The sequence below is a fragment of the Lithobates pipiens genome, unplaced genomic scaffold (assembly GCF_037356315.1).
Source record: "Lithobates pipiens isolate NorthernLeopardFrog02 unplaced genomic scaffold, aLitPip1_a1.2 Scaffold_16, whole genome shotgun sequence".
NCBI lineage: Eukaryota > Metazoa > Chordata > Amphibia > Anura > Ranidae > Lithobates > Lithobates pipiens.
The window spans coordinates 51,513,650-51,540,092 of NW_027507748.1; the positions used below are offsets into that span (position 1 = coordinate 51,513,650).

General features: G+C 40.3%; 1 protein-coding gene across 1 annotated transcript in view; it reads right to left on the reverse strand.

Annotated features, from left to right (window-relative positions):
- Positions 1 to 22,242, reverse strand: part of ETS2 (ETS proto-oncogene 2, transcription factor) — a 31,574-nt gene extending 9,332 nt beyond the window's left edge. Inside the window, exons 1-4 of the mRNA XM_077479894.1 lie at positions 22,058 to 22,242; positions 10,930 to 11,006; positions 3,420 to 3,537; positions 2,836 to 2,955 (exon numbers count right to left, since the gene is read on the reverse strand). Coding sequence (XP_077336020.1) covers positions 2,836 to 2,955; positions 3,420 to 3,537; positions 10,930 to 11,001 — 310 coding nt within the window. The 5' untranslated portion in view covers positions 11,002 to 11,006; positions 22,058 to 22,242. The remainder of the gene's footprint in view (positions 1 to 2,835; positions 2,956 to 3,419; positions 3,538 to 10,929; positions 11,007 to 22,057) is intronic.
- Positions 22,243 to 26,443: the final 4,201 nt, after the last annotated feature.

Here is a 26,443-nt window from a genome sequence, read left to right on the forward strand (position 1 = left end):
AGTGGGTTATAAAGGGTTTTAAATAGAAGAATAAAAAGGAAGGGACGTATGCAACCCCTCTCCTTTCCTTGATAAAACAATTATCTTTAGTGATAATCATTAAACGAAATAGATAATACAACATGAACATTGTAACACCCCTTTACTTAGGTGGTCAGTGAAGGCAAGACATTAGTCTGCCCCTGCTCTTTCCTTAGGAAACCCCTAGCAACATCTGGAGGAACGCCAAGGTTTCCACAGAAGCCTAGCTGGGAGAAAGACTAGAGTAAAAATAAAAAATTTTATGGTTGCCAGTGTGGCACCGATCAATCTGTGCTGCACATAAAAAGGGCCAGTCCACCCATAGCAGATTTTTAAGTTTTTTGGGACATGCAGAAGAGTTATCCCACCAGACATATTTTGACATCTCTCAGACTCAATTGGTGAGAAAGCTGCACTCTGTTGTCCTCATTATGAGAGTTCCCACTCCTTTGCTGGGCTTTTAATTTCATTTCAGATTATTTAGAGCAGCCTTTCTCAACCTTTTCAATGCAGTGGAACACTTAAAATAAACTTTCTGGTCTCTGGGAACCCCTGCTAAAAATGTATATATCTACAATTCATGATACATTAGTGTGGTCATTGGGAAGAAGCACTCCTTTACAGATAGCTAAAAAGATCAATAGTGTCAGTGGGAACGTATCTGAGAAAACATTGCTTATTGCTCAAGGAACCCCTAGAATCCTCAAGGGCAGCCATTCTCAACCATGGTGGTTGCCAGTGGTTCCTTGAGCTCTGGCTGATTGACCTGCCATTTGATGGTTCCTGTATAGCACTATGTCACTTGGCAAAGCAAAACCATAACACCAATGGTTTGTTTTAGCTGTCTGTAATGGTGGCAATCTGACAACCCTATAAAGAGAGTTATCCTACTGACCACTAATGTAAAAAAAAATAAAAAAAAACTTCTCTAGAGGAACCCTGGTTGAGAAACCCGGCAGCATATAACAGAAGAATTTGGAACCCACACAAAGTGATCAGGAACACCCAAAACTTCTAGGTGGACAGGTCAGACATTATAGCATTATAGCAGGAAGATCATGTAGTTGGAGTATTGAAGACATACAAGTCAGGGGTAGACTAAACCACCAGGCTCCACCATTAAACATCAATTTATGATGGAGCCTTTATTGTTTACACCCATAAGCACACAAGCATTTGCCAAGGTATCTGCCGGGTCTATTAATATCAGTAAATGTTTATGCCTTCTGGTCTGGGGAATGACATACACACTGTTTTTTTCTCTGAAAAAAAATGTGCACAGGATGACTAAACAGGGTCACGCTGAGAAATCTAGGAACATAGTTTAAATAACTGGCGGTTGCACAATAAGCTGTAGTAGATTTCATGCAGGGAAATTCCTGTGACGTCTGTATTCATTCAGCTTTTCCCCAAACACGGCTAGGCGAGCTTAAACCTCTGCAGGACAAGTTAACTGCGCTGAGATTTAAGCATTAAAAAAAGGAAACGTGCATTGTGGAAGAATATGGGTGGCCATAGATGACCTTTCCTTCTGAAAATACTAATTCCCTGGCTATAATACCAATCCAGCAGCTTCAGTGCTTTCTATATGGCATTTGTGTAACTGGCTTCACTCACTTGCCTCATCTGCATGGGTTGTTCCAGATAATGGTCTCCAAATAGTGAAGCCAGGGGCAAATAGGAGTTCTATCACTGACATTCCATTTGCTTCATAAAGATATTAAATATGTTTAATGGAGGCATGGACTGAGATGCAAATATTAACACAGAGCTACGATAAAGCTTGCCATGCATGGAAAATGCACCATCTATCCCCTATTCCACACTGTCTGGCCAACAATTTTCCCCATTAGAAAGAAAGATGTCAGGCAGTAGAGTTCCAACAGGACCCACGACTTGAAATTCACTCCATAAAATGGCGATCTATACAGTTTTACTGGGCATTATAAATAAACGGTAACAGAAAGGTGGAACTACATTGGGTGAAGAAACTGCTGCTCCAGGCTCTCTCCAGTATTAGAGGACTGGCCTTTTAGCTATGGGATCTCTTTTGAAGGGTAGAATCAGAATTTAGAAAGGCCAACCTTCCCCTCCAGCAGAGATCAGGTGACTAAAGACCTAGGGTTTTTTTTGGATGGTATTCATTTTTTTTTTTTTGACCTAATGTTTTTATATAGGGAGCATGGAGTAGTATTTACCCCGGTAAAGTATTTGGGCCCTTATATGCATCTTATTTGTCGATTCCAACTTTCATCACAAATATGGAGGTCACTGTTACGATAAACCCTCTCTTTAAATAATGCTGATTGGACCCCCTCCCTTCAAAGAAACATTCCTTAAAATTGAATACAAACCTGCCAATGAACGTTAGATTATGTAATGATTAGGATAGGTATACATTAATAATGAAAATAAACATGTTAAAAGGATGTCAATTACACCATTTGAACCCTAGTAGACAAGGACCTGAGAGACATCTTTCAGGTGAAACCAAAACGTCCTAAAAATGTATGGAGGTACTCACATACCACCAATGCATCTCCATCGCACAAGCCAGCAGTCATATCAAACAGTCATACAAGATACAAGATGGCTTCCCTCGCGCCAAAAAAGCCAACTGGGCTCACCAAGGCAAAAACCATTGTGCAAAGTGTAGTCAATAAAAATATAATCTTTTATCAAAATGTAGACAAGCCAAACTTCATGTGCCAACTGTCACTTTCTTAGATGTGAAATGGTTCCAACAATACACACAGCCCCATGGCTGCCAACAATGAATGGATTGTCTAGATAAGAATGGAGAATTCAACTCACTGCTGGGGATGCCAAGCCGTCTCTGCTCCTTTGTAAACCCATTAAAAGTGGCCTTCAGAGCTTGACTCATGACCGCCTTGCTGCAGGGTGTCAGGAGGGGTAATTCGCAGCTGCTGGAGTCTGGAGAAAGACATAAAATGTATTTTATATCAGTGGATACCAAAGACTGATCACATATGCTGCACTCGGAAGCCTTTCACTATAAATAGTTGAGAACTGCTAAAGCATTTTATGGTCGATGCAGCAAGCTGATCTGTAATGACAGGATATCAGCTTCCAATTACACTAAGAGAAGCCGCCATACCACGATAAGGCTCGGTCTGTTTTACACTTACTGGAGGCATATGAGAAAATATATATATAATTTTACACACATACCCCAATCAGCTGCTGGTTTTCCAGGCTGGTGTACACACTGTGCAAATATTGTCCAGTTTCTGTTAAAATAACTGATATGGGACAATATTTGGCCGGTTCGCGCCAGCCTTTCTTAGGAAATACCTATTTGCCTTACATCTGCTCCTACTGGCTTACATACTTAAACCCCCCAACCCACATACTTAGTATAATACAATAAAATTTACCATGTGGGAGTGAATCCAGACCCGTAGGGACTGCCTGCTCTTCTTCATAAGCGTCATATGTGGAGAACAATCCAGTGTAAATCGATGTCGATAAATTAATATCAAATGCCAGCTGTCGCTGCAAAAAAAATAGCAAGTGGAACCGTTTAAGTTTAGAGAACCAACCTTTTTGCATCACAGTAGCAAAATTTAAAAACACAGCTGTATACTATACACAGGCACATTTTTTTCCTTTTACAAGGTAATACTAGGTACACAAAAAGCAGATTTATATCCTTTTTTGGAGAAATATATTATATATATATATATATATATATATATATATATATATATATATATATATATATATATATATATATATATATATATATATATATATATATATATATATATATATAAAATATATAAGCTTTTTTTGCCCAGAGTTCAGCTTTAAAATATTCATATTGCATATATATTATATATACATCCCGAACATTGCAATTAAAGAACATATATACTTTACTCTGCCTTGAAGCACAGAAAACTCGTCAATGGAGTGAAGTTTAATCAGTAGTGGCAGGAACGGTAGTGTATAGCAGAGCTCTTTAATGAAATGAATCCACTCGGATGAGGCAGAATTCAGCAGCCTAATAAGCAACCCCTTCTATAAATACAATGTGATGAGCTGTCGCCATAATTATACATGCCTTCTCCCAGAGATTACAGGGGGAAGAACACTCCATCTCACCTCACCTGTGTATACATGCCATCCCTCTACATCACACCGCACAGCAGAACAAGGCTCTATTCATCCATGCTGTTTGGGTGCTAAAAATAAAAACTTTTAATTACGTTGTGTCAGCCATCACCCCGTCTCAGAGGGAAGACACAACACACCTTGACATGTCAGGTAAAAGTCATTAAAAGGGTCACCTACAGCTATTTAACCACTTTAAGACCGGACCATTTTGCTGGTAAATGACCAGAGGTCTTTTTACACTTTGGCACTGCGCTGCTTTAACTGGTAATTGCGCGGTCATGCAATGTTGTACCCAAACAAAATTTGCGTCCTTTTCTTCCCACAAATAGAGCTTTCTTTTGATGGTATTTGATTGCCTCTGCGATTTTTATTTTTTGCGATATAAACGTAAAAAGACCGCAAATTTTGAAAAAAAATGATATTTTCTACTTTTTGTTATTAGAAAAATCCAATAAACTCAATTTTAGTCATACATTTAGGCCAAAATGTATTCAGCCACATGTCTTTGGTAAAAAAAAAGTCAATAATTGTATATTTATTGGTTTGCGCAAAAGTTGTCACATCTACAAACTAAGGTACGTTTTCTGGAATTTACGCAGCTTTTAGTTTACGACTGCCTATCTCATTTCTTGAGGTGCTAAAATGGCAGGGCAGTACAAAACCCCCCCAAATGACCCCATTTTGGAAAGTAGACCCCCTAAGGAAATTGATAAGAGGCATGTTGAGCCCATTGAATATTTTATTTTTTTGCCTCAAGCGATTGAATAATGACAAAAAAAAAATTTTTTTTTTTTTTTTACACAAAGTTGTCACTAAATGATATATTGCTCACACATGCTATGGGCGTATGTGAAATGACACCCCAAAATAAATTCTGCTGCTTCTCCTGAGTACGGGGATACCACATATGTGGGACTTTTTGGGAGCCTAGCCGCGTACGGGGCCCCGAAAACCAAGCACCGCCTTCAGGCTTTCTAAGGGCGTAAATTTTTGAGTTCACTTCTCACTACCTATTACAGTTTTGAAGGCCATAAAATGCCAAGATGGCACAAAACCCCCACAAATGACCCCATTTTAGAAAGTAGACACCCCAAGCTATTTGCTGAGAGGCATGTTGAGTTCATGGAATATTTTATATTTTGCCACAAGTTGCGGGAAAATTACAAACTTTTTTTTTTTTTTTTTTTTTTTTCACAAAGTTGTCACTAAATGATATATTGCTCACACATGCCATGGGCATATGTGAAATGACACCCCAAAATAAATTCTGCTGCTTCTCCTGAGTACGGGGATACCACATATGTGGGACTTTTTGGGAGCCTAGCCGCGTACGGGGCCCCGAAAACCAAGCACCGCCTTCAGGCTTTCTAAGGGCGTAAATATTTGACTTCACTCCTCACTACCTATTACAGTTTTGAAGGCCATAAAATGCCAAGATGGCACAAAACCCCCACAAATGACCCCATTTTAGAAAGTAGACACCCCAAGCTATTTGCTGAGAGGCATGTTGAGTCCATGGAATATTTTATATTTTGCCACAAGTTGCGGGAAAATTACAAACTTTTTTATTTTATTTTTTTTTTTCACAAAGTTGTCACTAAATGATATATTGCTCACGCATGCCATGGGCATATGTGAAATGACACCCCAAAATAAATTCTGCTGCTTCTCCTGAGTACGGGGATACCACATATGTGGGACTTTTTGGGAGCCTAGCCGCGTACGGGGCCCCGAAAACCAAGCACCGCCTTCAGGCTTTCTAAGGGCGTTACAGTTTTGAAGGCCATAAAATGCCAAGATGGCACAAACCCCCCCCAAATGACCCCATTTTGGAAAGTAGACACCCCTAAATTTAGGGGTACACTAGTGAGACTAGGTAATAAAGGGCGGGTGCCCTGAAACTATAAAAAAATAACTAACCAACCAGCGTCACCTGTAACAGTTATATGGTGATCACTGGTGAAAGGGTTAACTAGGGGGCAATCAGGGGGCTTTATGCGGTAGTATATGGGGGTCCCTGGCGCTATAAAAAGCTGCGAACCTAAATACCTACTTGCCTAACTAGCGTCACCTGTGACACTAATACAGCGATCAGAAAAACGATCGCTTATTAGGCTGGGTTCACACTGGAGCGATGCGGGAACGCCACGAATGCGCGGCGGGTTCCCGCATCGCATGCCTCCCGGCGGCAGTTCACACTGCCCTATGCGAACTGCTGGGAGTGTCAGTGAAATGTTACTGACACCCCCAGATCAGTTCGCATATCGCAGTGCGATCTGAAAACTCGGATCGCATGGTGTGAACACCCATGCGATCCGATTCTGCTGCGGGCCAAAAAAAGGGTCCCGTGCGAATTTGCGGCGGGTGCGGCGAATGGCTGAACTCGAATCGCACAGAGATCGGATGTGATTTGCACTGCAGTGCGGTGCGAATCACATCCGTTCTCAAACCGCTGCAATCTGAACCCAGCCTTAGTGACACTGGCGACGGGGGGTGATCACGGGGTTAAACCTTTATTGGGGGGGTTAGGGGGGTACCTTAGAACTAAAGGGGGCTAACCCTAACTGCCCTAACAGTTATTAGTCACAAATGACACCCGCCGGGTGATCAGGGGGTTAAACCTTTATTAGGTAATAAATGGCGGGTGCCCTGAAACTATAAAAAAATAACTAACCAACCAGCGTCACCTGTAACAGTTATATGGTGATCACTGGTGAAAGGGTTAACTAGGGGGCAATCAGGGGGCTTTATGCGGTAGTATATGGGGGTCCCTGGCGCTATAAAAAGCTGCGGCGAACCTAAATACCTACCTGCCTAACTAGCGTCACCTGTGACACTAATACGGCGATCAGAAAAATGATCGCTTATTAGGCTGGGTTCACACTGGAGCGATGCGGAAACGCCGCGAATCCGCGGCGGGTTCCCGCATCGCATGCCTCCCGGCGGCAGTTCACACTGCCCTATGCGAACTGCTGGGAGTGTCAGTGAAATGTTACTGACACCCCCAGATCAGTTCGCATATCGCAGTGCGATCTGCAAACTCGGATCGCATGGTGTGAACACCCATGCGATCCGATTCTGCTGCGGGCCAAAAAAAGGGTCCCGTGCGAATTTGCGGCGGGTGCGGCGGGTGTGGCGGGTGCGGCGGGTGCGGCGAATGGCTGAACTCGAATCGCACAGAGATCGGATGTGATTTGCACTGCAGTGCGGTGCGAATCACATTCGTTCTCATAAACCGCTGCAATGTGAACCCAGCCTTAGTGACACTGGCGACGGGGGGTGATCACGGGGTTAAACCTTTATTGGGGGGGTTAGGGGGGTACATTAGAACTAAAGGGGGCTAACTCTAACTGCCCTAACAGTTATTACAGTCACAAATGACACCAATGCAAAAAAAAAAAAAAATGACATTGGTGTCACTGTGACTGGGGGGCAGGGGTAATTGGGGGGGTGATCGGGGGGTAAAGGGGGGGTGTGAGTGTGCCTGGCATGTTCTACTGTGTGTGTAGAGTGTTGGTGCAACTCACCGATCCGCTCTCCTCCGTGTCGGAACGGAAAATACCGACACGGAGGAGAGAATACATCACTTCCTCTCCTGTGTTTACATTACAGGAGAGGAAGTGATGTCACGGGGGATTTCCATTCGTCGAGAGCGATCGCGAGGGGGTGGCCATGAATGAATGGCCGTCCCCTCATCCCTGATCTCTCCCGAACGAATGCCGACCGCCGCAGGCACCGGGGGGGGGCCCGATCGGGCCCCCCACCCGCGGGCAGGCATGGACTTATATATACGCCAATATGCCTGCCCGTGCCATTCTGCCGACGTATATCGTCGTGCGGCGGTCGGCAAGTGGTTAAAGGTCTTAATAGTTTTGCGGCCCGAGGGAAAATTCAGGGCTTAAAAAAATATAAAAGTAGCCACACATCAGTGTGATCATTCCATGCAACAAAACTGTTCAAATTAAATCAAAACCATATATATATATATATATATATATATATATATATATATATATATATATATATATATATATATATATATAGTATTATTACACACACTTTAGTTTAGCATTGCAGCATGAAATGGGGCTTGGTTATGTAGCATGAGGCTGTATATTCTGCAATATTTACATTTTTGGTAAACTCATTCAATGAATGAAAGCTCTGCAAGCTGACATAATGCAATATATGCAGTGCATGTTAACACAATTTCACAGTAACAATGAGATAAAACAAAGTTCAGGAATATGCCTTTAACCCATTGCTTTGCAAATCTATGTACACTACAAACTGTATGATTGAATCGGTTCTGATAATCACCATTTTACCAACCTGACAGTTTATTGTTCTAAATAGGAAACCTTAGAGTTTGCTAGAGGTTCCTTGAGCTGTGACCAATTGACATCCCATCCGACGGTGTCTTCATAGTTTCAGGTGCATTGATGCTTGGCAAAGCACCGGCACCATAAGGATTCATTCATTCTGATTGGATGTTGTCACTGTTTGGCCAACAATTTTTAAGCTTAAGTGCATTTAAACATGCTTGATATAACATAGGGCTATCCTCAGACAAAGGTTAAAAACAAATAAATGGTCTTTATCCATTTTTAGCCAGACTCAACCGGGGTTCCTCCAGAGGTTGCAAGCGGTTCCTTAAGAAGTGGCTAACTGACCTCCAATCTTATGGTGCCTGCATAGCTTCAGGAGCATTTCCACTGACCACCAATGTAACAAGCATTTTCCTTAAGACCGTTGATTGACTAACCTTAGCAGGGTTGCCCCAACACTTTTTTAAACTCAATTTTAAGGGTTCTTCTGATGTAAAAAGGTTGAGAAAGTCTGGAATGGAGCATCCCTAAAGCTGGTCATACACTAGTAGACTTTCAAATTACTTAACAAAGGCCATTCAAAAGTACTTTTTGTTTGCTTTTAACATTTTGTAATGAATGGACTTTCCCAAATGAAAACCACATACACGATCAGAACATTTTCTTCAAGTAAAATATTCCCTCCCGCTCCTTCAAAATCTCTCATTTCAGTCCACATCAAAATATTGACTTGACCCCACTAATGATTGAAAAACCAAAAATTAACTTCCCTAAAACTAAAATAATTCAACAAAATTCTACTAGTGTATGGGCAGCTTTATTATTCGCATGTTGAACAAACCCCCAACCACCGCGGGACAACTGGACGTATGCTTTCATCCACAGAAAAGGCATTGTCTTCACACACTTTACAAACAAAACACACAGACAATCCAAGTGTGTGTCTACACACACGTAAATTAATCATAAACCAGCAGTCTGGACAGGTTGGGACACAATAGTCATGAGTCAGCCCGTATCTTTATAGAAGCAATGAGCGGGGCGGGGACACTGGGCTTTGTGCAAATATTTGGATCTGTGTTAATGATAAAGGGACAAGGAGCCCTAGAACAACCACACACACACACACACACACACACACACGAGCAATAGGAAACTTGAAATTCCACCATTTAGCAAACAAAGGCTTAAGTCACACCAGGTCCATTGTTGGCCATCAAACCACAGCACCTTATCATATGCAAACATAGGCAGAGAGGGATCAATGGAAACCAGCCCCGAGCCAATGTTAATAGCAATAGTCCACCTAGTCAGTGGGAAACTGTTCCACAAAGAAAATTAAACAGAATCAAGTTTACTCCAAACTTTGATTAAAATGGACCGGCCCATCTAAAGCTGGCCTTGGGTCGGCCATAAACTAAGTGCATTTCTGCACTCTTCTACAACCATGGGGGTAAGCTGCCCCAAGTTATCCAAGTTAATCAATAAATGGGTACATTCAGCCTGCCCATACAGTTTGAATCTCGGTCGGTTCCTGCTGAACTTAGACTATGACAGGCTTTACACTCGTAGATTTTCTTACAAATATTATTAGATTTTGGAATGAATAGATTTTCCTGTATGAGAATCACATTTACCGGTACTTGTTTGTTCTAAATTGGTTTCAAATTGAGAAAAAAAAAAAAAAAAAAAAAAAAAGTCCACTATGGATGAAAAACCAAAATGGGTCTATTTGACTCCATTTACAATTAAGAACCTTAATTCAAATTTCCTAAAATGAAAACATTTGGAACAAAATTTTACTAGTGATTGGTCACCTTCACGGTGGTCATATTTGGGTACAAATTATACAAACTTCCATGTTGAAAAGATTATAGATTTTATGAAATATCCTGAATTCCTAGTTATAGTGAATTTTCATGTTTTGAATATTGGAAAGGTTTCTTTAATTTAATGGCATTGGATTTTAGTTTACATTGTTTATTGATAAAATGTTTAAAGCGGAGCTCCACCCAAAAGTGGAACTTCCGCTCATCGGATTCCTCCACCCCTCTGGTGCCACGATTGGCATCTTTCAGGGGGGAGGGGGGGGGGTGCAGATACCTGTATACTACAGGTATCTGCACCCACTTCCGGGCTTAGATAGCCGCAGATTACCTTAATTGCAATAGGTCTAGTGCACGCTCTCTTTCAAAATGTTTCTTTGAAGCAATATACCTACATCATACTGGTCCATTTTAAAGTCTACGTCGAGCCAAAAAAAAAAACTTTTTTTTTTTTAGCTTTGGATGGAGTGGGGAAGGATTAGAACACCTGGTTTTTACCATGACCCGGGGTTCTGTTAGGAGAGATTTCCCACTGCCTCCTGTCCTGACGAACAGAATTCAGAACACAATTTAGAACCAGAACTTGCCGAAATATCGAATAAAAAGTCTCTTACCTTCAGTACGCCTCTGTGGGTGTTGTACACAGGAGCCACCTGATCCAGGTTTCGGATATCGAACTCTGTCATTGTGTCTGTAGAAGAAAAAACACAGGATTTACTTTACGCAAGCGGGCAGACAAGACAAATTCCAGGCTTCTTGGTTCCACCAGGCAGATCAAAATTTATAAAAGAGAAGAAGGAGTCCAAAAAAAAATAAAAAATAATGGGATTCTCAAAACAGCCAAACATGTTTCAAGGGCAAAACAGCCTTTCATCAAGGCTACAAGAGAAATATAATATAATACATACACACACAATTAATTTATATATATATATATATATATATATATATATATATATATATATATATATATATATATATATATATATATATATATATATATATATATATATATATATATATATATATATATATATATATATATATATATATATATATAAAAAATCCCCCCCCCCAAAATAAAAATAAATACAAAAATATATACTGTTAATATAGATACAAATATATAAAAAATTTATACAAATGCTTAATAGGCAGCTAGAGAGGTTCTCTTTGAAGGGCTGCCATCACACAAAGAATGATTTCTTGGCGCTCCCTGCTATGACTCAGCTCACTTTCTGAAAGACGATGAGCAAGTAACAGGAGAAAAAAAAAAAAAAAAAGGGTTTATTGCCTGCGGGAAGCAATCTTTGATGTCGGGCAATTGAGGAACGAAGGACAGTGCTAATGTGCAACATCGCACCTCTACTGAACTATGCCGAGACATTCTTTATTTACACAATACAAAAAAAAAAGGGTTTCAGTCAAAACTCCCAAACCTGGGCCCTTTGTGTGGCCTTGGCTGGGGGTTCTGAACTCAAAATATATACACATTTAAGAATTGGAGACAATAGGGGACAACTCAGGAGGTTTATGTGGATTAAACTAACAGAAATTAGCCAACCCCATAGAGCAATATTCTGTTTTGTACCATTTTGTAATGGCATTACCATTATAACCGCAAAATATGATACTGTAGATGCATTACGTTTGGCCATATCGCTTCAGAACGCACGGTGCAAAAATGTAACACTTCCCTTCTTTTCTTTTTTTTCCCCCTAGCGCACGCAAATGAAGCAACAGGACATAATTGCCTTGTCTATGCATTGAGCAATGCTGCATAATGCAAGAGAATGTGAATGAGCCTCTAAGTTCTGCTTTCTCCAGCTCACATCATATACTAAAGTTTTTTTTTTTTTTTTACTAAAAAGGAGCGGAAAGCTGGACAACCTTGCAGAGGTTTTACACTGCGGCGGTCACAGAATCCCAATCTCATCAGTGTTGGGTGACACGATATGTTTTTGCCTCGAAGGACATGGAGGAAGTCAGTGTTATGGTTTTACAAAGCTGTATCCGGCCTGCGAGCTCCAAGCTGGAGAGGCGGAGGACACACACACACACACACACACACACACGACACATGCAGGCCTCACGTGCTGGAAATCATGTTTGTGGCCAGATGATACACGGACGGGGGCTGCTTAGCAACAAACTAAGAATCCAAGCGCGCCGTTAACCCTTCTCTCCTCCCCAGGGCTAGCCCCATTAAATTGCTGGAAAATTAGATCTGCAGAGAATTTGATCACTTCCAATAATTCACACCGATTAGAAAAGAAAACATTCATACCATGGTGTGTAAAACCAGCGCAACCATCAAATACTAACATTTCTACTTAACTAAATAATTGGCTACAGGCCGGGGATGATATGCCATAGGAAACGAAGGCAATGTTGTTGCATCAGCCAGTTAGATGTTTCCTTTAAAAAAAAAAAAAAAAAAAAAAAAAAAAAAAAAAGAAGGAAGCATCTAAAATAAGACCTGTAATTTTATTGGCTGCCATGACTAACCCCTTTGCCCATTTCACTTAGTTGGGAAGCCCAATCACTGCATTCATTATTTCAGTAAAGAGCTTCAAATAAGCACCTATGCTTATGAGCATGTAAGAGATCTTGCTGCTTGTTGTACCTGGTTTTAATCTTACGTATAGAAATAATTTATACACACACACACACACACTTTAATGGCATCCCAGTCCGTAGGGTTCAATATTGAGTTGGCCCACCCTTTGTAGCTATAACAGCTTCAACTCTTCTGGGAAGGCCATCCACAAGGTTTAGGAGTGTGTCTATGGGAATGTTTGACCATTCTTCCAGAAGCACATTTGTGAGGTCAGGCACTGATGTGCCTAAGAAGGCCTGGCTCACAGTCTCCACTCTAATTCATCCCAAAAGGTGTTCTAATCGAGGCCAGGACTTTGTGCAGGCCAGTCAAGTTCCTCCACCCCAAACTCGGTCATCCAGGTCTTTGACCTTGCTTTGTGCACTGGTCAAAATTATTTGGTTTATTGTGAGGGGTTGTTTTTCAGCGGTTGGGCTTGGCCTCTTAGTTCCAGTGAAGGGAACTCTTAAGACATTTTGGACAATTTTATACTCCCAATGCTGTGGTTGTCTGGGGATGGCTCCTTCCTGTTCCAACATTACTGACTAAAATGCTAGGTTCATACATTTCCGGACATGCACAGAAACGCACTGCCCATCAGCAGATGGCAGTGGTGCCACCCCAACATGCACAGATGTGAACACAGCCTGATTGTTAATGGCACCCCATCTGCCAACGCAAGGGTCTCCAAGCCTTCTAAAGAAAAGGCCAGTTCACGGTCCTTCAGACATAATGGGGCCAGTGGACAAAACGATGCCCAATATTTGGTATTAGTGGGAGAAACAGTTGCTGTCAGTAGTAGGAATAGTCCCCCATTGTTGGTGTCAGTGGCAAGAATTGTGCCTCAAGGGCCAGATAAAGGCAAGCAAAGGGCTGGGGCAATAGTTTAGAGACCACTGTGCCCATGCATGTGCCAAGCCACATGCTGAAGCGTGATTTTAGAACAGGGTCAGGGACTTTTTTTTCATGTTTTTTGCACACAGGGCAGCCCGCTGAAATGGATGAGCTGCCCTATTTGTGACGCGCAGAAGCAAAGGCGTGCTCGGTCGCACCTGTAGGCATGACCCTAGCCTCAACTGCCGATCAACTTGCAAAATGTATGGTTGGTCGAGAAAAATGCTCCTTACTACAGGAAACAGATATGCAACTGGTTTAAGGTGGACACATATCCATATTCTCCCTCGATCGGTCATTCAATGAGACTATAATAATCAAATTGAATTAGAATCTCAAATCATAGACCTTTCCTTTAACCAATTTGGTGAGCTCTTGATCGATTTTCATTCTGGCAAATTGAATGCCATGGTGAAATTTTGTTGATCACATTTTGCCAAAAGTTTGGCAAGAACTGACTGTAATATAATAGATTGATAATATATTGTGCGTTGTATAATTTGATGTTTTGACACTCTACGATGATGATGATCGCTAAGTAACCTTCACTATAAGTATCCTTCACTATACACTTCATCAGCCCTGCTCTTCGCTGCCTTAATGATTGATCCCATTTGTACACACCCACAGAGGTATTTCAAGATAAACATTTAACTTCTGACCCCAATCACAGCACTTCTGACCTGCCGAGGTCTTTGTGCTGGGATAATCTCCTTGTCAGTTTCGAAGGCATTGCTCAAACACATGGAGGTAACATGAGAGGAGGCAGGTGGAGGTGGGTGTACGGAGCACAGTAAACTCAGCTCATACACACCTGTGCACTCAGGTCAAACTACACAATCATTTCATAGCATGTGACGGATGGAACACGCGCCCGGATTATCTGTAGCACCTTCACTATTTGTCATTCCCATCTTACAACCGACTGCAGCCTGGCCAGGGAAGGGATTTGCATCATTCATATGAATGAGAGCCAACAGGTCGCAAACAATTGTGACTCATTCTGAGCACACATGTTACAGTGACCCAGAGAATCAAACACACAAGAAAAAAAAAAAAATAAATAAAAAAAAAAAAAAAAAAAACACTGTCACATGGCCCAACTTTTTTTTTTTTGTTACATTTTATACCTACAGGCATATTGTTTTTTTGTATTGCAATTAGCTGCTTTCCAATCATCCTATCCCCTTATCTTGCAAGTTAGAACCTTATCAAACGTGATTGCCTAATTGGCCGATAGGGAAGGAAGCTCATGGGGCAAGAATAAGTTGGGGGAACACTTTGGACCAAACTTGGCTTTTGCAAGAAAAGTCAAGATTTGCATTGCATAAATTAATGCTGCCATTAATACAAAGTACTTTAGCAGTGCCAATTTAAAAAATAAAAAATTATGAATGGTGTATAACATTGATACTTAAAAGGCATGCTAGAGCAGGGGTTGCCACACTTTCTAAGGAAAGGGACAATATAATGTCCTTTAGAATTTAGGGAACTGTGCCCAGTGGGAGTAAACAATGCCCAATCTTTGGTATTAGGGTGAAAAAATAATAATAATGAAATTGGTGGGAGGAATAGTGTCCCATTTTTGTTGTCAGTGGAAGGAACAGTGGCCCATTGTTGGTGTCAGTGGCAGGAATAATGCCTCAAGGGCTGGATAAAGGCAAGCAGAGGGCTGCAGTTTGAGGACCACTGTGTTAGAGGAATGAATGGTGGGCACACAGCATGGCCACTTGGCACAAGGTGGCATTTGTTGTTGTGGAGAAGGCTCAATAGCGACTGTTTTATTAAAGCTGCCGTCACATTGGCACAAGTCGTGGAGCTAGAACAAGGATAGGGTTTAGGATGTTTTCCTACAATGTACAACCCCAGCACACCAGCTGTAGTTAAAACTACAAATCTGATCAAGCTTTAGGGAGTCATGCCTGTGGCTATCAAGAATCTTTCAATGCATCATGGGACTTGAAGTCCCACAACATCCAGAGTGCCAAGGCTGCCTACTCCTCGCCTACCTATTTCAGTGACTCAACCTACAGAAGCAAGAGTGTCACCATGGTCAATGGTAGCCTCCATTTTCATCTCATGAGGAGTTTCCATAAAAGTAGAAGGCAAACCAATTCAATAAACCACTTTTTAAATGCTGCCTTCCCAAAGCAAATCGAAATGCTAGTCTGTAGAGGGCCGACAACACTGCTGAAGATGGCGTCCATAGCTCCAAAATTAAGCTTAAAATGAAAATTAAAGTTAATTAAGTTCATCGCCACCACCTGCAGAGAAACTGGGAATAGCCGAAGCTTTGTTAAAAAAAATGCATGCAGAGAAGAGCAATGGAGAGGCAACATTTAAAAGGTGGGGGATTGTTTGGATTTCCACTAAGATCTGCAGGACTCATGAAAGACATCAAACCCACAATCACAACAGAGTGTCATTAAATATTTCATTCCCCTCCTCCACTGCTGCTTTTCAAAACTGAAATTAATTTCTTTGGTGATGTACATTTAAAAGCCAGATCTGGTCTTTAAAAAAAAAAAAAAAAAAAAAAAAGCAATCAGGGGGAGGGAGTCCCACATCAAAGTCTCCCTTTCCCAAAATTAGATTCTTTTGTCTTTAAAAAGTACAAAGGCTCCATTATCAAAGTGGATGTAACTTAATGTATACAAAACACAGCCGAGTTCAGAGACATATAATTCAAACAGCCTTGAGCAGATTGTCTTTATAGAATTTGGTTTGTATTTCCCAGCATCCCCCTACCTCTACGTCACCATACCACCTCCACCACCAGACAGAGCTGAAAATGTCCTGAACGCTGATAACCATCGCAAAATGACATTTCACATAATTGCTTTTTAACAGCTACAAAAACAAAAGTGTGTTTAAAACTTCAACAGGGCGAGTGGAAAGCCTACCCACATCCTACAAACAGAGGAGGTAGATTAGTTTACAGGAGACCGTCAACCGTTTTGCCCTGAAGGAACCCTAGAAATCATTTTCAAGTTCCTAGGAAAAAGGATATCCACAGTTCAGGTAAAAAGGAAAAGTATAACACAATGAGGGAGCCCCCAAAGCTGCATAACCCATAAGTATACAACAAAAACACAAGAAGATTTCCCCAGGGGTTTTTTAGCAGCAGAGAGTTGGTGTAAAGTTGGTGGCAGCGATGGGATCATTGGATGGCTATAATCCTGCAATGCCGGTTCATGCGACACGTCCTCATGTCCTCATACACCCATTGGTAACTATATCTCTATATGCATGGAGACATATTTTGCTTAATTTGAAATATTATACCTATATATATATATATATATATATATATATATATATATATATATATATTTCTATATTGTCCAAAGTCTTTAATCAGATATTTTGACATTCCCCTAGAATATAAATCCCCCTGAAGAGACCGGAAATCGCAAGGGTCGAAATGCATCGGGGTTTTTCATGTGGATACATATGTTACGAATACAATTGGCAAACCATGCTTGTACATAGAGTTTTTTGCTATGAGTGATGTTCCATGTTTGTATTTGTCGCACTACCTATATGGATGATGTATTATTGTTCATTTGGAATTACTACTGTTTGTCAAATAAATTTATTATTTTTTACACCAACTCTCTGCTGCTAAAAAACCCCTGGGGAAATCTTCTTGTGTTTTTGTTGTATCCACAGTTCAGGTAACCAATAATTTGTAGATAAAAGGAATAAACAAGAGATTATAAAGAATGTGCCACCCAAAGTGGGCAATTTTAAGACACCCCCCATGATCTATATGGCAAAACTATTTTCCAACAATAATTGAATTTTTTTTTTAAATATATAAATATATATATATATATATATATAAATAAAAATTGGTCATAAAAAACAAAAAACAGACCGAACCAGTGGTCCATGGAAAACTGCCCCCTTACGTTGGCCGTCCATGGAAAACTGCCCCCTTACGTTGGCCGTCCATGGAAAACTGCCCCCTTACGTTGGCCGTCCATGGAAAACTGCCCCCTTACGTTGGTGCTCATTGCATAAGTGACCCTTTACATTGGATCCTGGATATGCAATTGGAAGTGCCTAGTAAAAAAACACCATTATGCTTGGAAATTTGTTTAAAATGTTAATTGAACAAGAACATCAGATACAGGCTTTGATGATCTGAAGAGCTATTATTCAATCGTCATCAGAGAGGGAGCACCTCAACACCTGAACCAGGTCTCCACATACCCACCAGTCCGTTTACAATGGATGCCAGTGGAAAAGTGCCCTATTATTGGTCAAAGCAGGTGGGAAATCAGGATCCAGTCCACCATTTCTCAAGGAACCATGGTTGAGAAAGGCTGGTATACAATATAGTGGATAGCTAGCCACATGTCATAAGACAAACAGTTTATGTTATACATGCTAAGAATAATCCATTGACGCAATACCATAGGAGTGAAACATAACAGACTATACATACAGCTGATATGTAACACATCAGATGTTATTTTATTCACCACCTAAGTATTTTAGGGCACGTGCTGTCTGCTGGAATAACAATCTCACATGTGATAATTGCACGCTCAAGTGTTAAAGATATTCCATCTCTTTAAGAGCCCATTTTTACCCTTACATTTTAACACACATGACAATGTGCTAAAATGCATATGTCCAGGCTCCCAATCTTTGCCAATGGCTGTCATTGACTTCTATAGACCTATCAATGCACTACAAGGCAGAAAAAAAAAGAAAAAAAGCTTTTCTGCCCTTTAGTGCATTGACAGGCCTATAGAAGTCAATGTTCATGCATTTTGTTGCATTGGCAACAGATATTACCAAGTCTTTGTCAATGGCTATTAGCTCCATCTATGCTAAATCCTAGCTGCAAAAATGCATTGGAAACACAAGGCAATAAAAAGTATGTCAACGCACCCCGCCTAATAGTCCAAAGGGACCCTTAGAAAAAAAAAAAAAATGCCCCTCACCCATCAAACCTCTAATGTATAAAAGAGGACCTTCCCACTGTCATGGTCCACCAAGGACAGGCATCATATACGTCCCTACATTGCTTTCTATGAAAAGCATTATATGCACCAGATGCGGCAATAGAAGACATCTCCATACTATGTTTAGGGCGTGACCAGGACCTGTGCACGTGCAGCATTTGCCAGAGCACTGCAGGAATATTACCAATGCTCAGATCTTGGCAGGTCACAACAATAAACCTCCCTTATCAGATGTCTATAGTTGTATCTTAGGATACAGGAGAGAGAGAAAAAAATAATAATTGGTTAAAATATTTTTTCATGATTAGTGTCGAGCAATCAGCAGCGGAAAAGTTCTTGCACCCTCTGGTTGGCATCTATGTGAACTTTAGAAAACGAGCATTGGTTAATGACATTGATTATTGAAAATGGCCACATCTAGAGTAAAATAACTATCACTTGAAAATTTTATGAGAGAGAAAAATAAATAGAGAAGAAAAAAAAAAAAAAATTTTCTCTCTATCTAATTATAAAATTTTCAAGTGATAGTTATTTTACTCTAGATGTGGCCATTTTCAATAATATATCTATCACACAAACTAAACAGGCTATATCAGATAATTGGGGCTCATTAGGTCGGGTCCTAGAATTTCCAGCAACGGCCTGAGCACTGACCTCTCCAATATGGCAGAATACACTCATTCAGGCCCTTACACTGACACAGCGGCTTTATAAAAGCACAAGGATACAAAAAGGAGAAGGTGTGTCTCACCTATGCCCTACAAAACACCCTCTGTGACCCAGCCAGGTGCCATATACATCGATTACTCTGCCGCTGTTTACCCAGCGAACACGCAGCAGCCTCTGACTAATGCAGTCAGCCTGGAATAAAAATATTCCTATAATCAACATGTAGGCGGGAGGAATTTTACAGACAGGTAGAACCAGGTGCAAACATCGCTAAGAGCTGACAAGTCCACATTCAGCACAATTATACTATAAACCTGCCCCTTCTCCAATCACTTTAAAGAGATGGCTATTAGAGAGGAAAGTACATAAAAGTCTAAGAGACTCGACTCATCAAGCCCAGACGTTGCCGGTGTCTAAAATGAACACATGCATGCAGAATTCAGGAGGATGTCAGTCCAATCCGGGTCATCACGAAAAAAAAAAAAAAAGTTAGCAATTCCTTTTGGTTTATCCCAATAAAAACGATCATTATGGGAAACCACAGATCTCATACACTTGACTCAGGATTCATCATTACTACACAGCACAGCCTAAATCTTGGTTTTTACTCCTCTCCTCTCCTTTTCTGTTGTATTTTGTTTGTTGCATATAATAATGTTTATACTTTTTTTTCAAATAAATGATAACTCATAATTTGTAGTCATTTAAACCAATCAGGGCTGATTCACTGGAGACAGGAACAAAAAACTAGCATTCCTGTCCAACATGATCGCACAGGTTTACCCCCCCCCCCCCCCCCCCATCATTGTCAGGGGAATTAAACAGATATTCTGATTGGTCCCTGAGGGTGACAGCTACAGTTTGCACCTCCTTTGCTTTTTAGTGGGTTGCATGAATCAGCCCCCATTGGCTACTTGTGAGTATTAGAAAATCATGGAGATATAGAGGAGATATCTATCTGAATATGATCTCTCTAAGTAGATACAATCTCAAACACCTAGCTAGTAGATGGATAAAAGAGAGGCAGATTTTTGACCTAAAAAGATAAATAGAAATTTTGAATAGAAGATGTATAGATAGATTAAAAAAAAAACGTTTACCACGTAATAATGTACTCGCTCATTACAAAGTCCCATTACATAAGGCCATTATGTCGGTGCAGCTGCATTGGGGTCTGGTAATGTACTTTATGTCATCTATTATAGATGAAAGTGATAGAGAGAATGGAACAAACTTCACAATCACCATCCATCATCATCATCATGATTTTGCAGATCTAATGGTAGACCCAGCACTAAAATATCTCCAGCCAAACTAAAAAAAAATAAAATAAAAAAACATAAAAAAACCCACAACCAACACGCATACTTTGTTCAATTCTCTGCTGAGCTCAGGGCTGTGCAGCGCTACTTGTATCAGAGATCCAGATGTCACAGCGATCTAGAGAGACATCTCCAATTACAATAAAAATTTTTTTTATATATATATATATATATATACACACACACACACACACACATACACCTCGGATCACAATGTATCTAGACATCTCCAGTCACAACATATACAGTATGTGTACGTATACACACACACACACACCTCTGATCACAATGTATACAATATATACAGACAGCTCTGATCACTAAGTATAGGGACATCTCCCTTATCACAATGTATAGAACTTTCATAATGTAGAAGTACATCTCTGATCCCAATGCATAGGAAAAGCTCTGATCCCAATATATAGAATGTATACAATGTATGGGGGGAGGCACAGTTTATACAACGTATAGGGGGAGATCTGTATACAAAGTATGGGGGGGGGGGGAGAGAGAGAACTGTATACAATGTATGGGGGGGGGGGGGGATCTGTATACAATGTATAGTGGAGAGGATCTGTATACAATGTATAGGGGGGGAAGAGGGTCTGTATACAATGTATAGGGGGGGAAGAGGGTCTGTATACAATGTATAGTGGAGAGGATCTGTATACAATGTATAGGGGGGGAAGAGGGTCTGTATACAATGTATAGTGGAGAGGATCTGTATACAATGTATGGGGGGGGGGGGGGGGAAGAGGGTCTGTATACAATGTATAGTGGAGAGGATCTGTATACAATGTATGGGGGGGGAAGAGGGTCTGTATACAATGTATAGTGGAGAGGATCTGTATACAATGTATGGGGGGGGGGGGAAGAGGGTCTGTATACAATGTATAGTGGAGAGGATCTGTATACAATGTATGGGGGGGGGAGAGGGTCTGTATACAATGTATAGTGGAGAGGATCTGTATACAATGTATGGGGGGGGGGGGGAAGAGGGTCTGTATACAATGTATAGTGGAGAGGATCTGTATACAATGTATGGGGGGGGGGGAAGAGGGTCTGTATACAATGTATAGTGGAGAGGATCTGTATACAATGTATGGGGGGGGGGGGGAAGAGGGTCTGTATACAATGTATAGTGGAGAGGATCTGTATACAATGTATGGGGGGGGGGGGGGGGGAGAGGGTCTGTATACAATGTATAGGAGTTGAGATATATAAAAAAGCCTCCATGCATCTCATACAGATACAATGTAACACTATAGAAGTCTCTCACCTTGTGCTGATGATGGGAGATCCCTGCAGTGCTGTCGGTCGGTTGTATACAGTCCACACACACACAGCGATGATCCCGGAGGAGAGCGCTCTATATTCCCAGGGGCCCGGACAGGGAGGAGATCCTCCAATCACAGCCGGACGGTCTGAGCTCTACTCTGGTCTGCTGGAAGTGCTGGGAGCTGACTGATCACCGCCCAGGCAGTAGGGAGGGGCGGTGGCCCCGGTCCCGCCTATTAGGGAGGGTAGTGAGCTTCTGGCCACGCCCCCAGGCTGATTTGTGAATGGGCTGGAGAGATGACAGAGTCATTCATAAAGTCTGTGTGCCAGGTGTGAGCTTCCAGCCGGGGGGCGGCATTTTCTGATCACAGCAGGGATATAATGAGATCTGATCAATGGGGGACTTTCATGTGACTTTTGCAGTTTCTATCAGTAAACATTCTTGGGACAAACAGAGATTTCTGATTTGTACAGGAAAAACAAAATAAAAGATAATAATAAAAATAATTATAAAAAAAAAAACAGAATCAGTGGTGCTCATCAGAGGTGCCCCGCCCAATGCAAAGCACCATTTCATTTTTTGTTGCAGCCTTGGCATGTGTAGCCCACAGCGACTGCATGCCCTTGTTTAGGTGGGTGGTCAGGGGGTGCGGTAACATCATGGCTCAACTGCCTGCTTCTACTCCCCCCCCCCGGTCACCGATGTGAATGAGCCCCTAGAGCCAGCAAGCGACAACTGCAATGTCATACTGATGCTTAGTTTTCTTTTTCCAGCTTCTTTTCCTTTATTTTCAACTGGTGATCCTGCCAGTAACACACTTCCTGTCCTAGGGTGACCACGCTACAGACATATAGTACAGTTAATAAGCGTGGTCACCCTAGGACAGGAAGTGTGTTACTGGCAGGATCACCAATTGAAAATAAAGGAAAAAGAAGCTGGAAAAAGAAAACTAAGCATCAGTATGACATCGCCTAGTTTTCTTTTTTTTATTCCAGCTTCTTTCTGTTTATTCTTACCTGATGGTCCTGCCAGTAACACACTTCCTCTCCTAGGGTGACAACGCTCATTCACGGTACTGGATCTCTGTAATGTTGTCACCGGAAGTGTGTTCCTGGCAGGATCAACACGTGAAAATAGACATTCCAGGCGGCCCTCAGTCAGCAAAAATGTTGCACCCGTCCTGATTGGATCATGCCTGCACACCCAACTGGCCCACCAGTCAGGCCCCATTCACCGCGACTCGGCATCTTGTAGCACGAAGCTGGAAGCTCCAAAACTCATAAAAATTCAATGATTCTCTATGGAGAGGGCTGACATCTCCACTCCAAGTCGCCTGAAGCTCAGAAAAGATCTGGAGCTTTTTTTGTAGATCGAATCAGGCAGATTGGTGCATATTTTTAAGCCTTTTTTTGCTCCATATAAATGCATGGACATGCTGGAATCGAGCGTTTTAGTGTGTTTTGTCACACGTTATTCTGCTCAAATAAAATAATAAAAATAAATAATAATAAATAAACAGTATAATAAATCAATAGAAATACATAAAAAAAACCCTAACCCCAACCGTTAACCCTAATGTTAGTCCCTAACCCCAATATCAACCCCTAACCCTAATATTACCCCTGAACCTAACCCCTAACCTAACAAATAAATAAATACATAAACAATAAGTAAATAAATAAATTAATAAATAAGTAATAAGATAAATAAATTAAAAAAACCCTAACCCATACACTTTAACCCTAATATTAACCCCCTAACCAGAATTCTAAACTCTAACTCTAATATCAACCCTGACCGTAACCCCTAACCTAACAAATAAATAAACAAGTAAATGAATTAATTAATAATAAATAAGTAATAAAATAAATAAATAAAAAACACTAACCCCAACTCTTTACCCTAATATAAACTCCCTAACTTGAATTCTAAACTCTAACCCTAATATTACCCCTGACCCTAATCCCTAACCTAACAAATAAATAAATAAACAATATGTTAATTAATGAATTGATAATAAATAAGTAATACAATTTTCTTGTTTAAAAAAAAAAAAAAGTAATAAAATAAATAAATAAAAAACCCTAACCCATACCCTTTACCCTAATATTAACCCCCAACCTGAATTCTAAACTCTAACCCTAATATTAACCCTGACCCTAAACCCTAACTTAACAAATAAATAAATAAATAAACAATAAGTAAATTAAATTAATTAATGAATTAATTAATAAAAAATAAATAATGAAATAAATAAATAAAAAACCTAACCCCTACTCTTTACCCTAATATAAACCCCCTAACCTGAATACTAAACTCTAACCCTAATATTACCTCTGACACTAACCCCTAACCTAACAAATAAATAAATAAACAATAAGTTCATTAATTCATTATTAATAATAAATAAGTAATAAAATAAATAAATAAATAACCCTAACCCATACACTTTACCCTGATATTAACCCCCTAACCTGAATTCTAAACCCTAACCCTTATATTACTCCTGACCCTAATCCCTAATCTAACAAATAAACAAATAAATAAACAATACATTAATTAATAATGAATAAGTAATTAAATAAATAAATAAAAAAGCTCTAACCCCTACCCTTTACCCTAATAAAAAAAACCCTAACCTTAATCTAAAACCCTAATCATAACCCCAGTAACCCTAATATTGTCCCTGACCCTAACCCCTAACCTAACAAATAAATAAACAATAAGTAAATAAATAAATTAATTCATTAATAAATAAGTAATAAAACAAATAAATAAAAAACCCTAATCCCAACCCTTTAACTTAATATTAACCCCTAACCTGAATCCTAAACGCTAACCCTAACCCCAATATTAAAACCTAACCCCTAACCCTAATATAACCTCTGACCCTAACCCCTAACCTAACAAATGAATAAACAATGCACAAATTATTAATAATAAATACATGAATAATAAAATGAATAGATAAAAATAAATGAATAAAATAAATAAAAAACCCCAACCCTAACCTGAAACCTAAACCGAAACCCTAACCCCAATATTAAAACCTAACACCTAACCCTAATATAACCCCTGACCCTAACCCCCAACCTAACAAATAAATAAAAAATGCCCAAATTATTAATAATAAATAAATGAATACTAAAATGAATAGATAAAAAAAAAAAAAAAACAACCCTTAACCCTAATATTAACCCCTAACCCGACTCCTAAACCCTATCCCTAATCCTAACCCCAATATTAAACCCTAAGCCCTAACCCTAATATTAACCCCTGACCCTAACCTAACAAAACAAATAAATAAACAATAAGTAAATAAATAAATGACCTCCTTACCCCCAACTTTAAACCCTAACCCTTAACCCCTTACAAGAAAAGTAAAAACATAAATAAATAATAATAAATAAATAATAAAAGCATGTGAAAAAAGATGAAAAACAGTTAGTTTTGACTATTTAAAAAATTGCCAAAGCTCAAAAACGCTTTAAAACTGCTGTACACCGTGCTAAAAAACGCACATACAAACGCTCAAAAAAAAACTCTGACGCGGCGTTCAAGTATGAACGCAGCCTGAGAAAGGCCATGCAGCCATTGCCGGCATGCATGTAGACAAGAAGTGGCTGCAAATAGGCTGCAGGGGATCCACAGATGAAACAAAAGGTGTAAAAAAGGTATTTAATTGGGAAAAAAAACAATAGTAATACTTGAACTACCACTTCCCGGGTTTATGGTTTGCATACATTCACTTTTCAACACCATAATAAGGCAAAAAATGCGGTTTCACTTGTTTGCTGGTGGGCGGTTTCTCGGATTGCCGGTTAAGGTTTCTGTTTGAGTGAGTGCTGGTTGTGTATTGTGAAGGAAAACAATGCAGCGTCTTGTCACATTGATACCTGTATTCATTTCACGTCTTCTCCGCCTCCAGGCATGTAAAGAATGGAGAAGAAGGTGACACACAAAATCGGTGGGAAAAAGAAAAAAAGCTGAAAAGCCTGTTTACTATTGTAACAATAATATGAAACCTGATTTATCCTTGAAGCTTGAAGCGCTAGTAGATCGCGGATGTAGCAAAAAAATAAAAAACACATGCAAGGCAAAGACATAATGTGCTAGTATACATTGCATTCTAGGACCCGCTGTCGCCACCTACAGCCATCTATTGGGATATATTAGTAGAGGCGACTGCAGCGTTCATTTGGCAGCAGGTTTAGATTTACCGTATTTATCGGCGTATAACACCGCCGATCCCCCGCCGATTGTGAGCTTCTCGGCAGCTTTCGCCCATTCTCTGTGGCTTTTGGCCGCTCTTGGCGGCTTTCGGAAAGCCTAAAGAACAGCTGAGTATGGCCGAAGGCCGCCGAAAATAGCTAAAAGCCGCCGAGA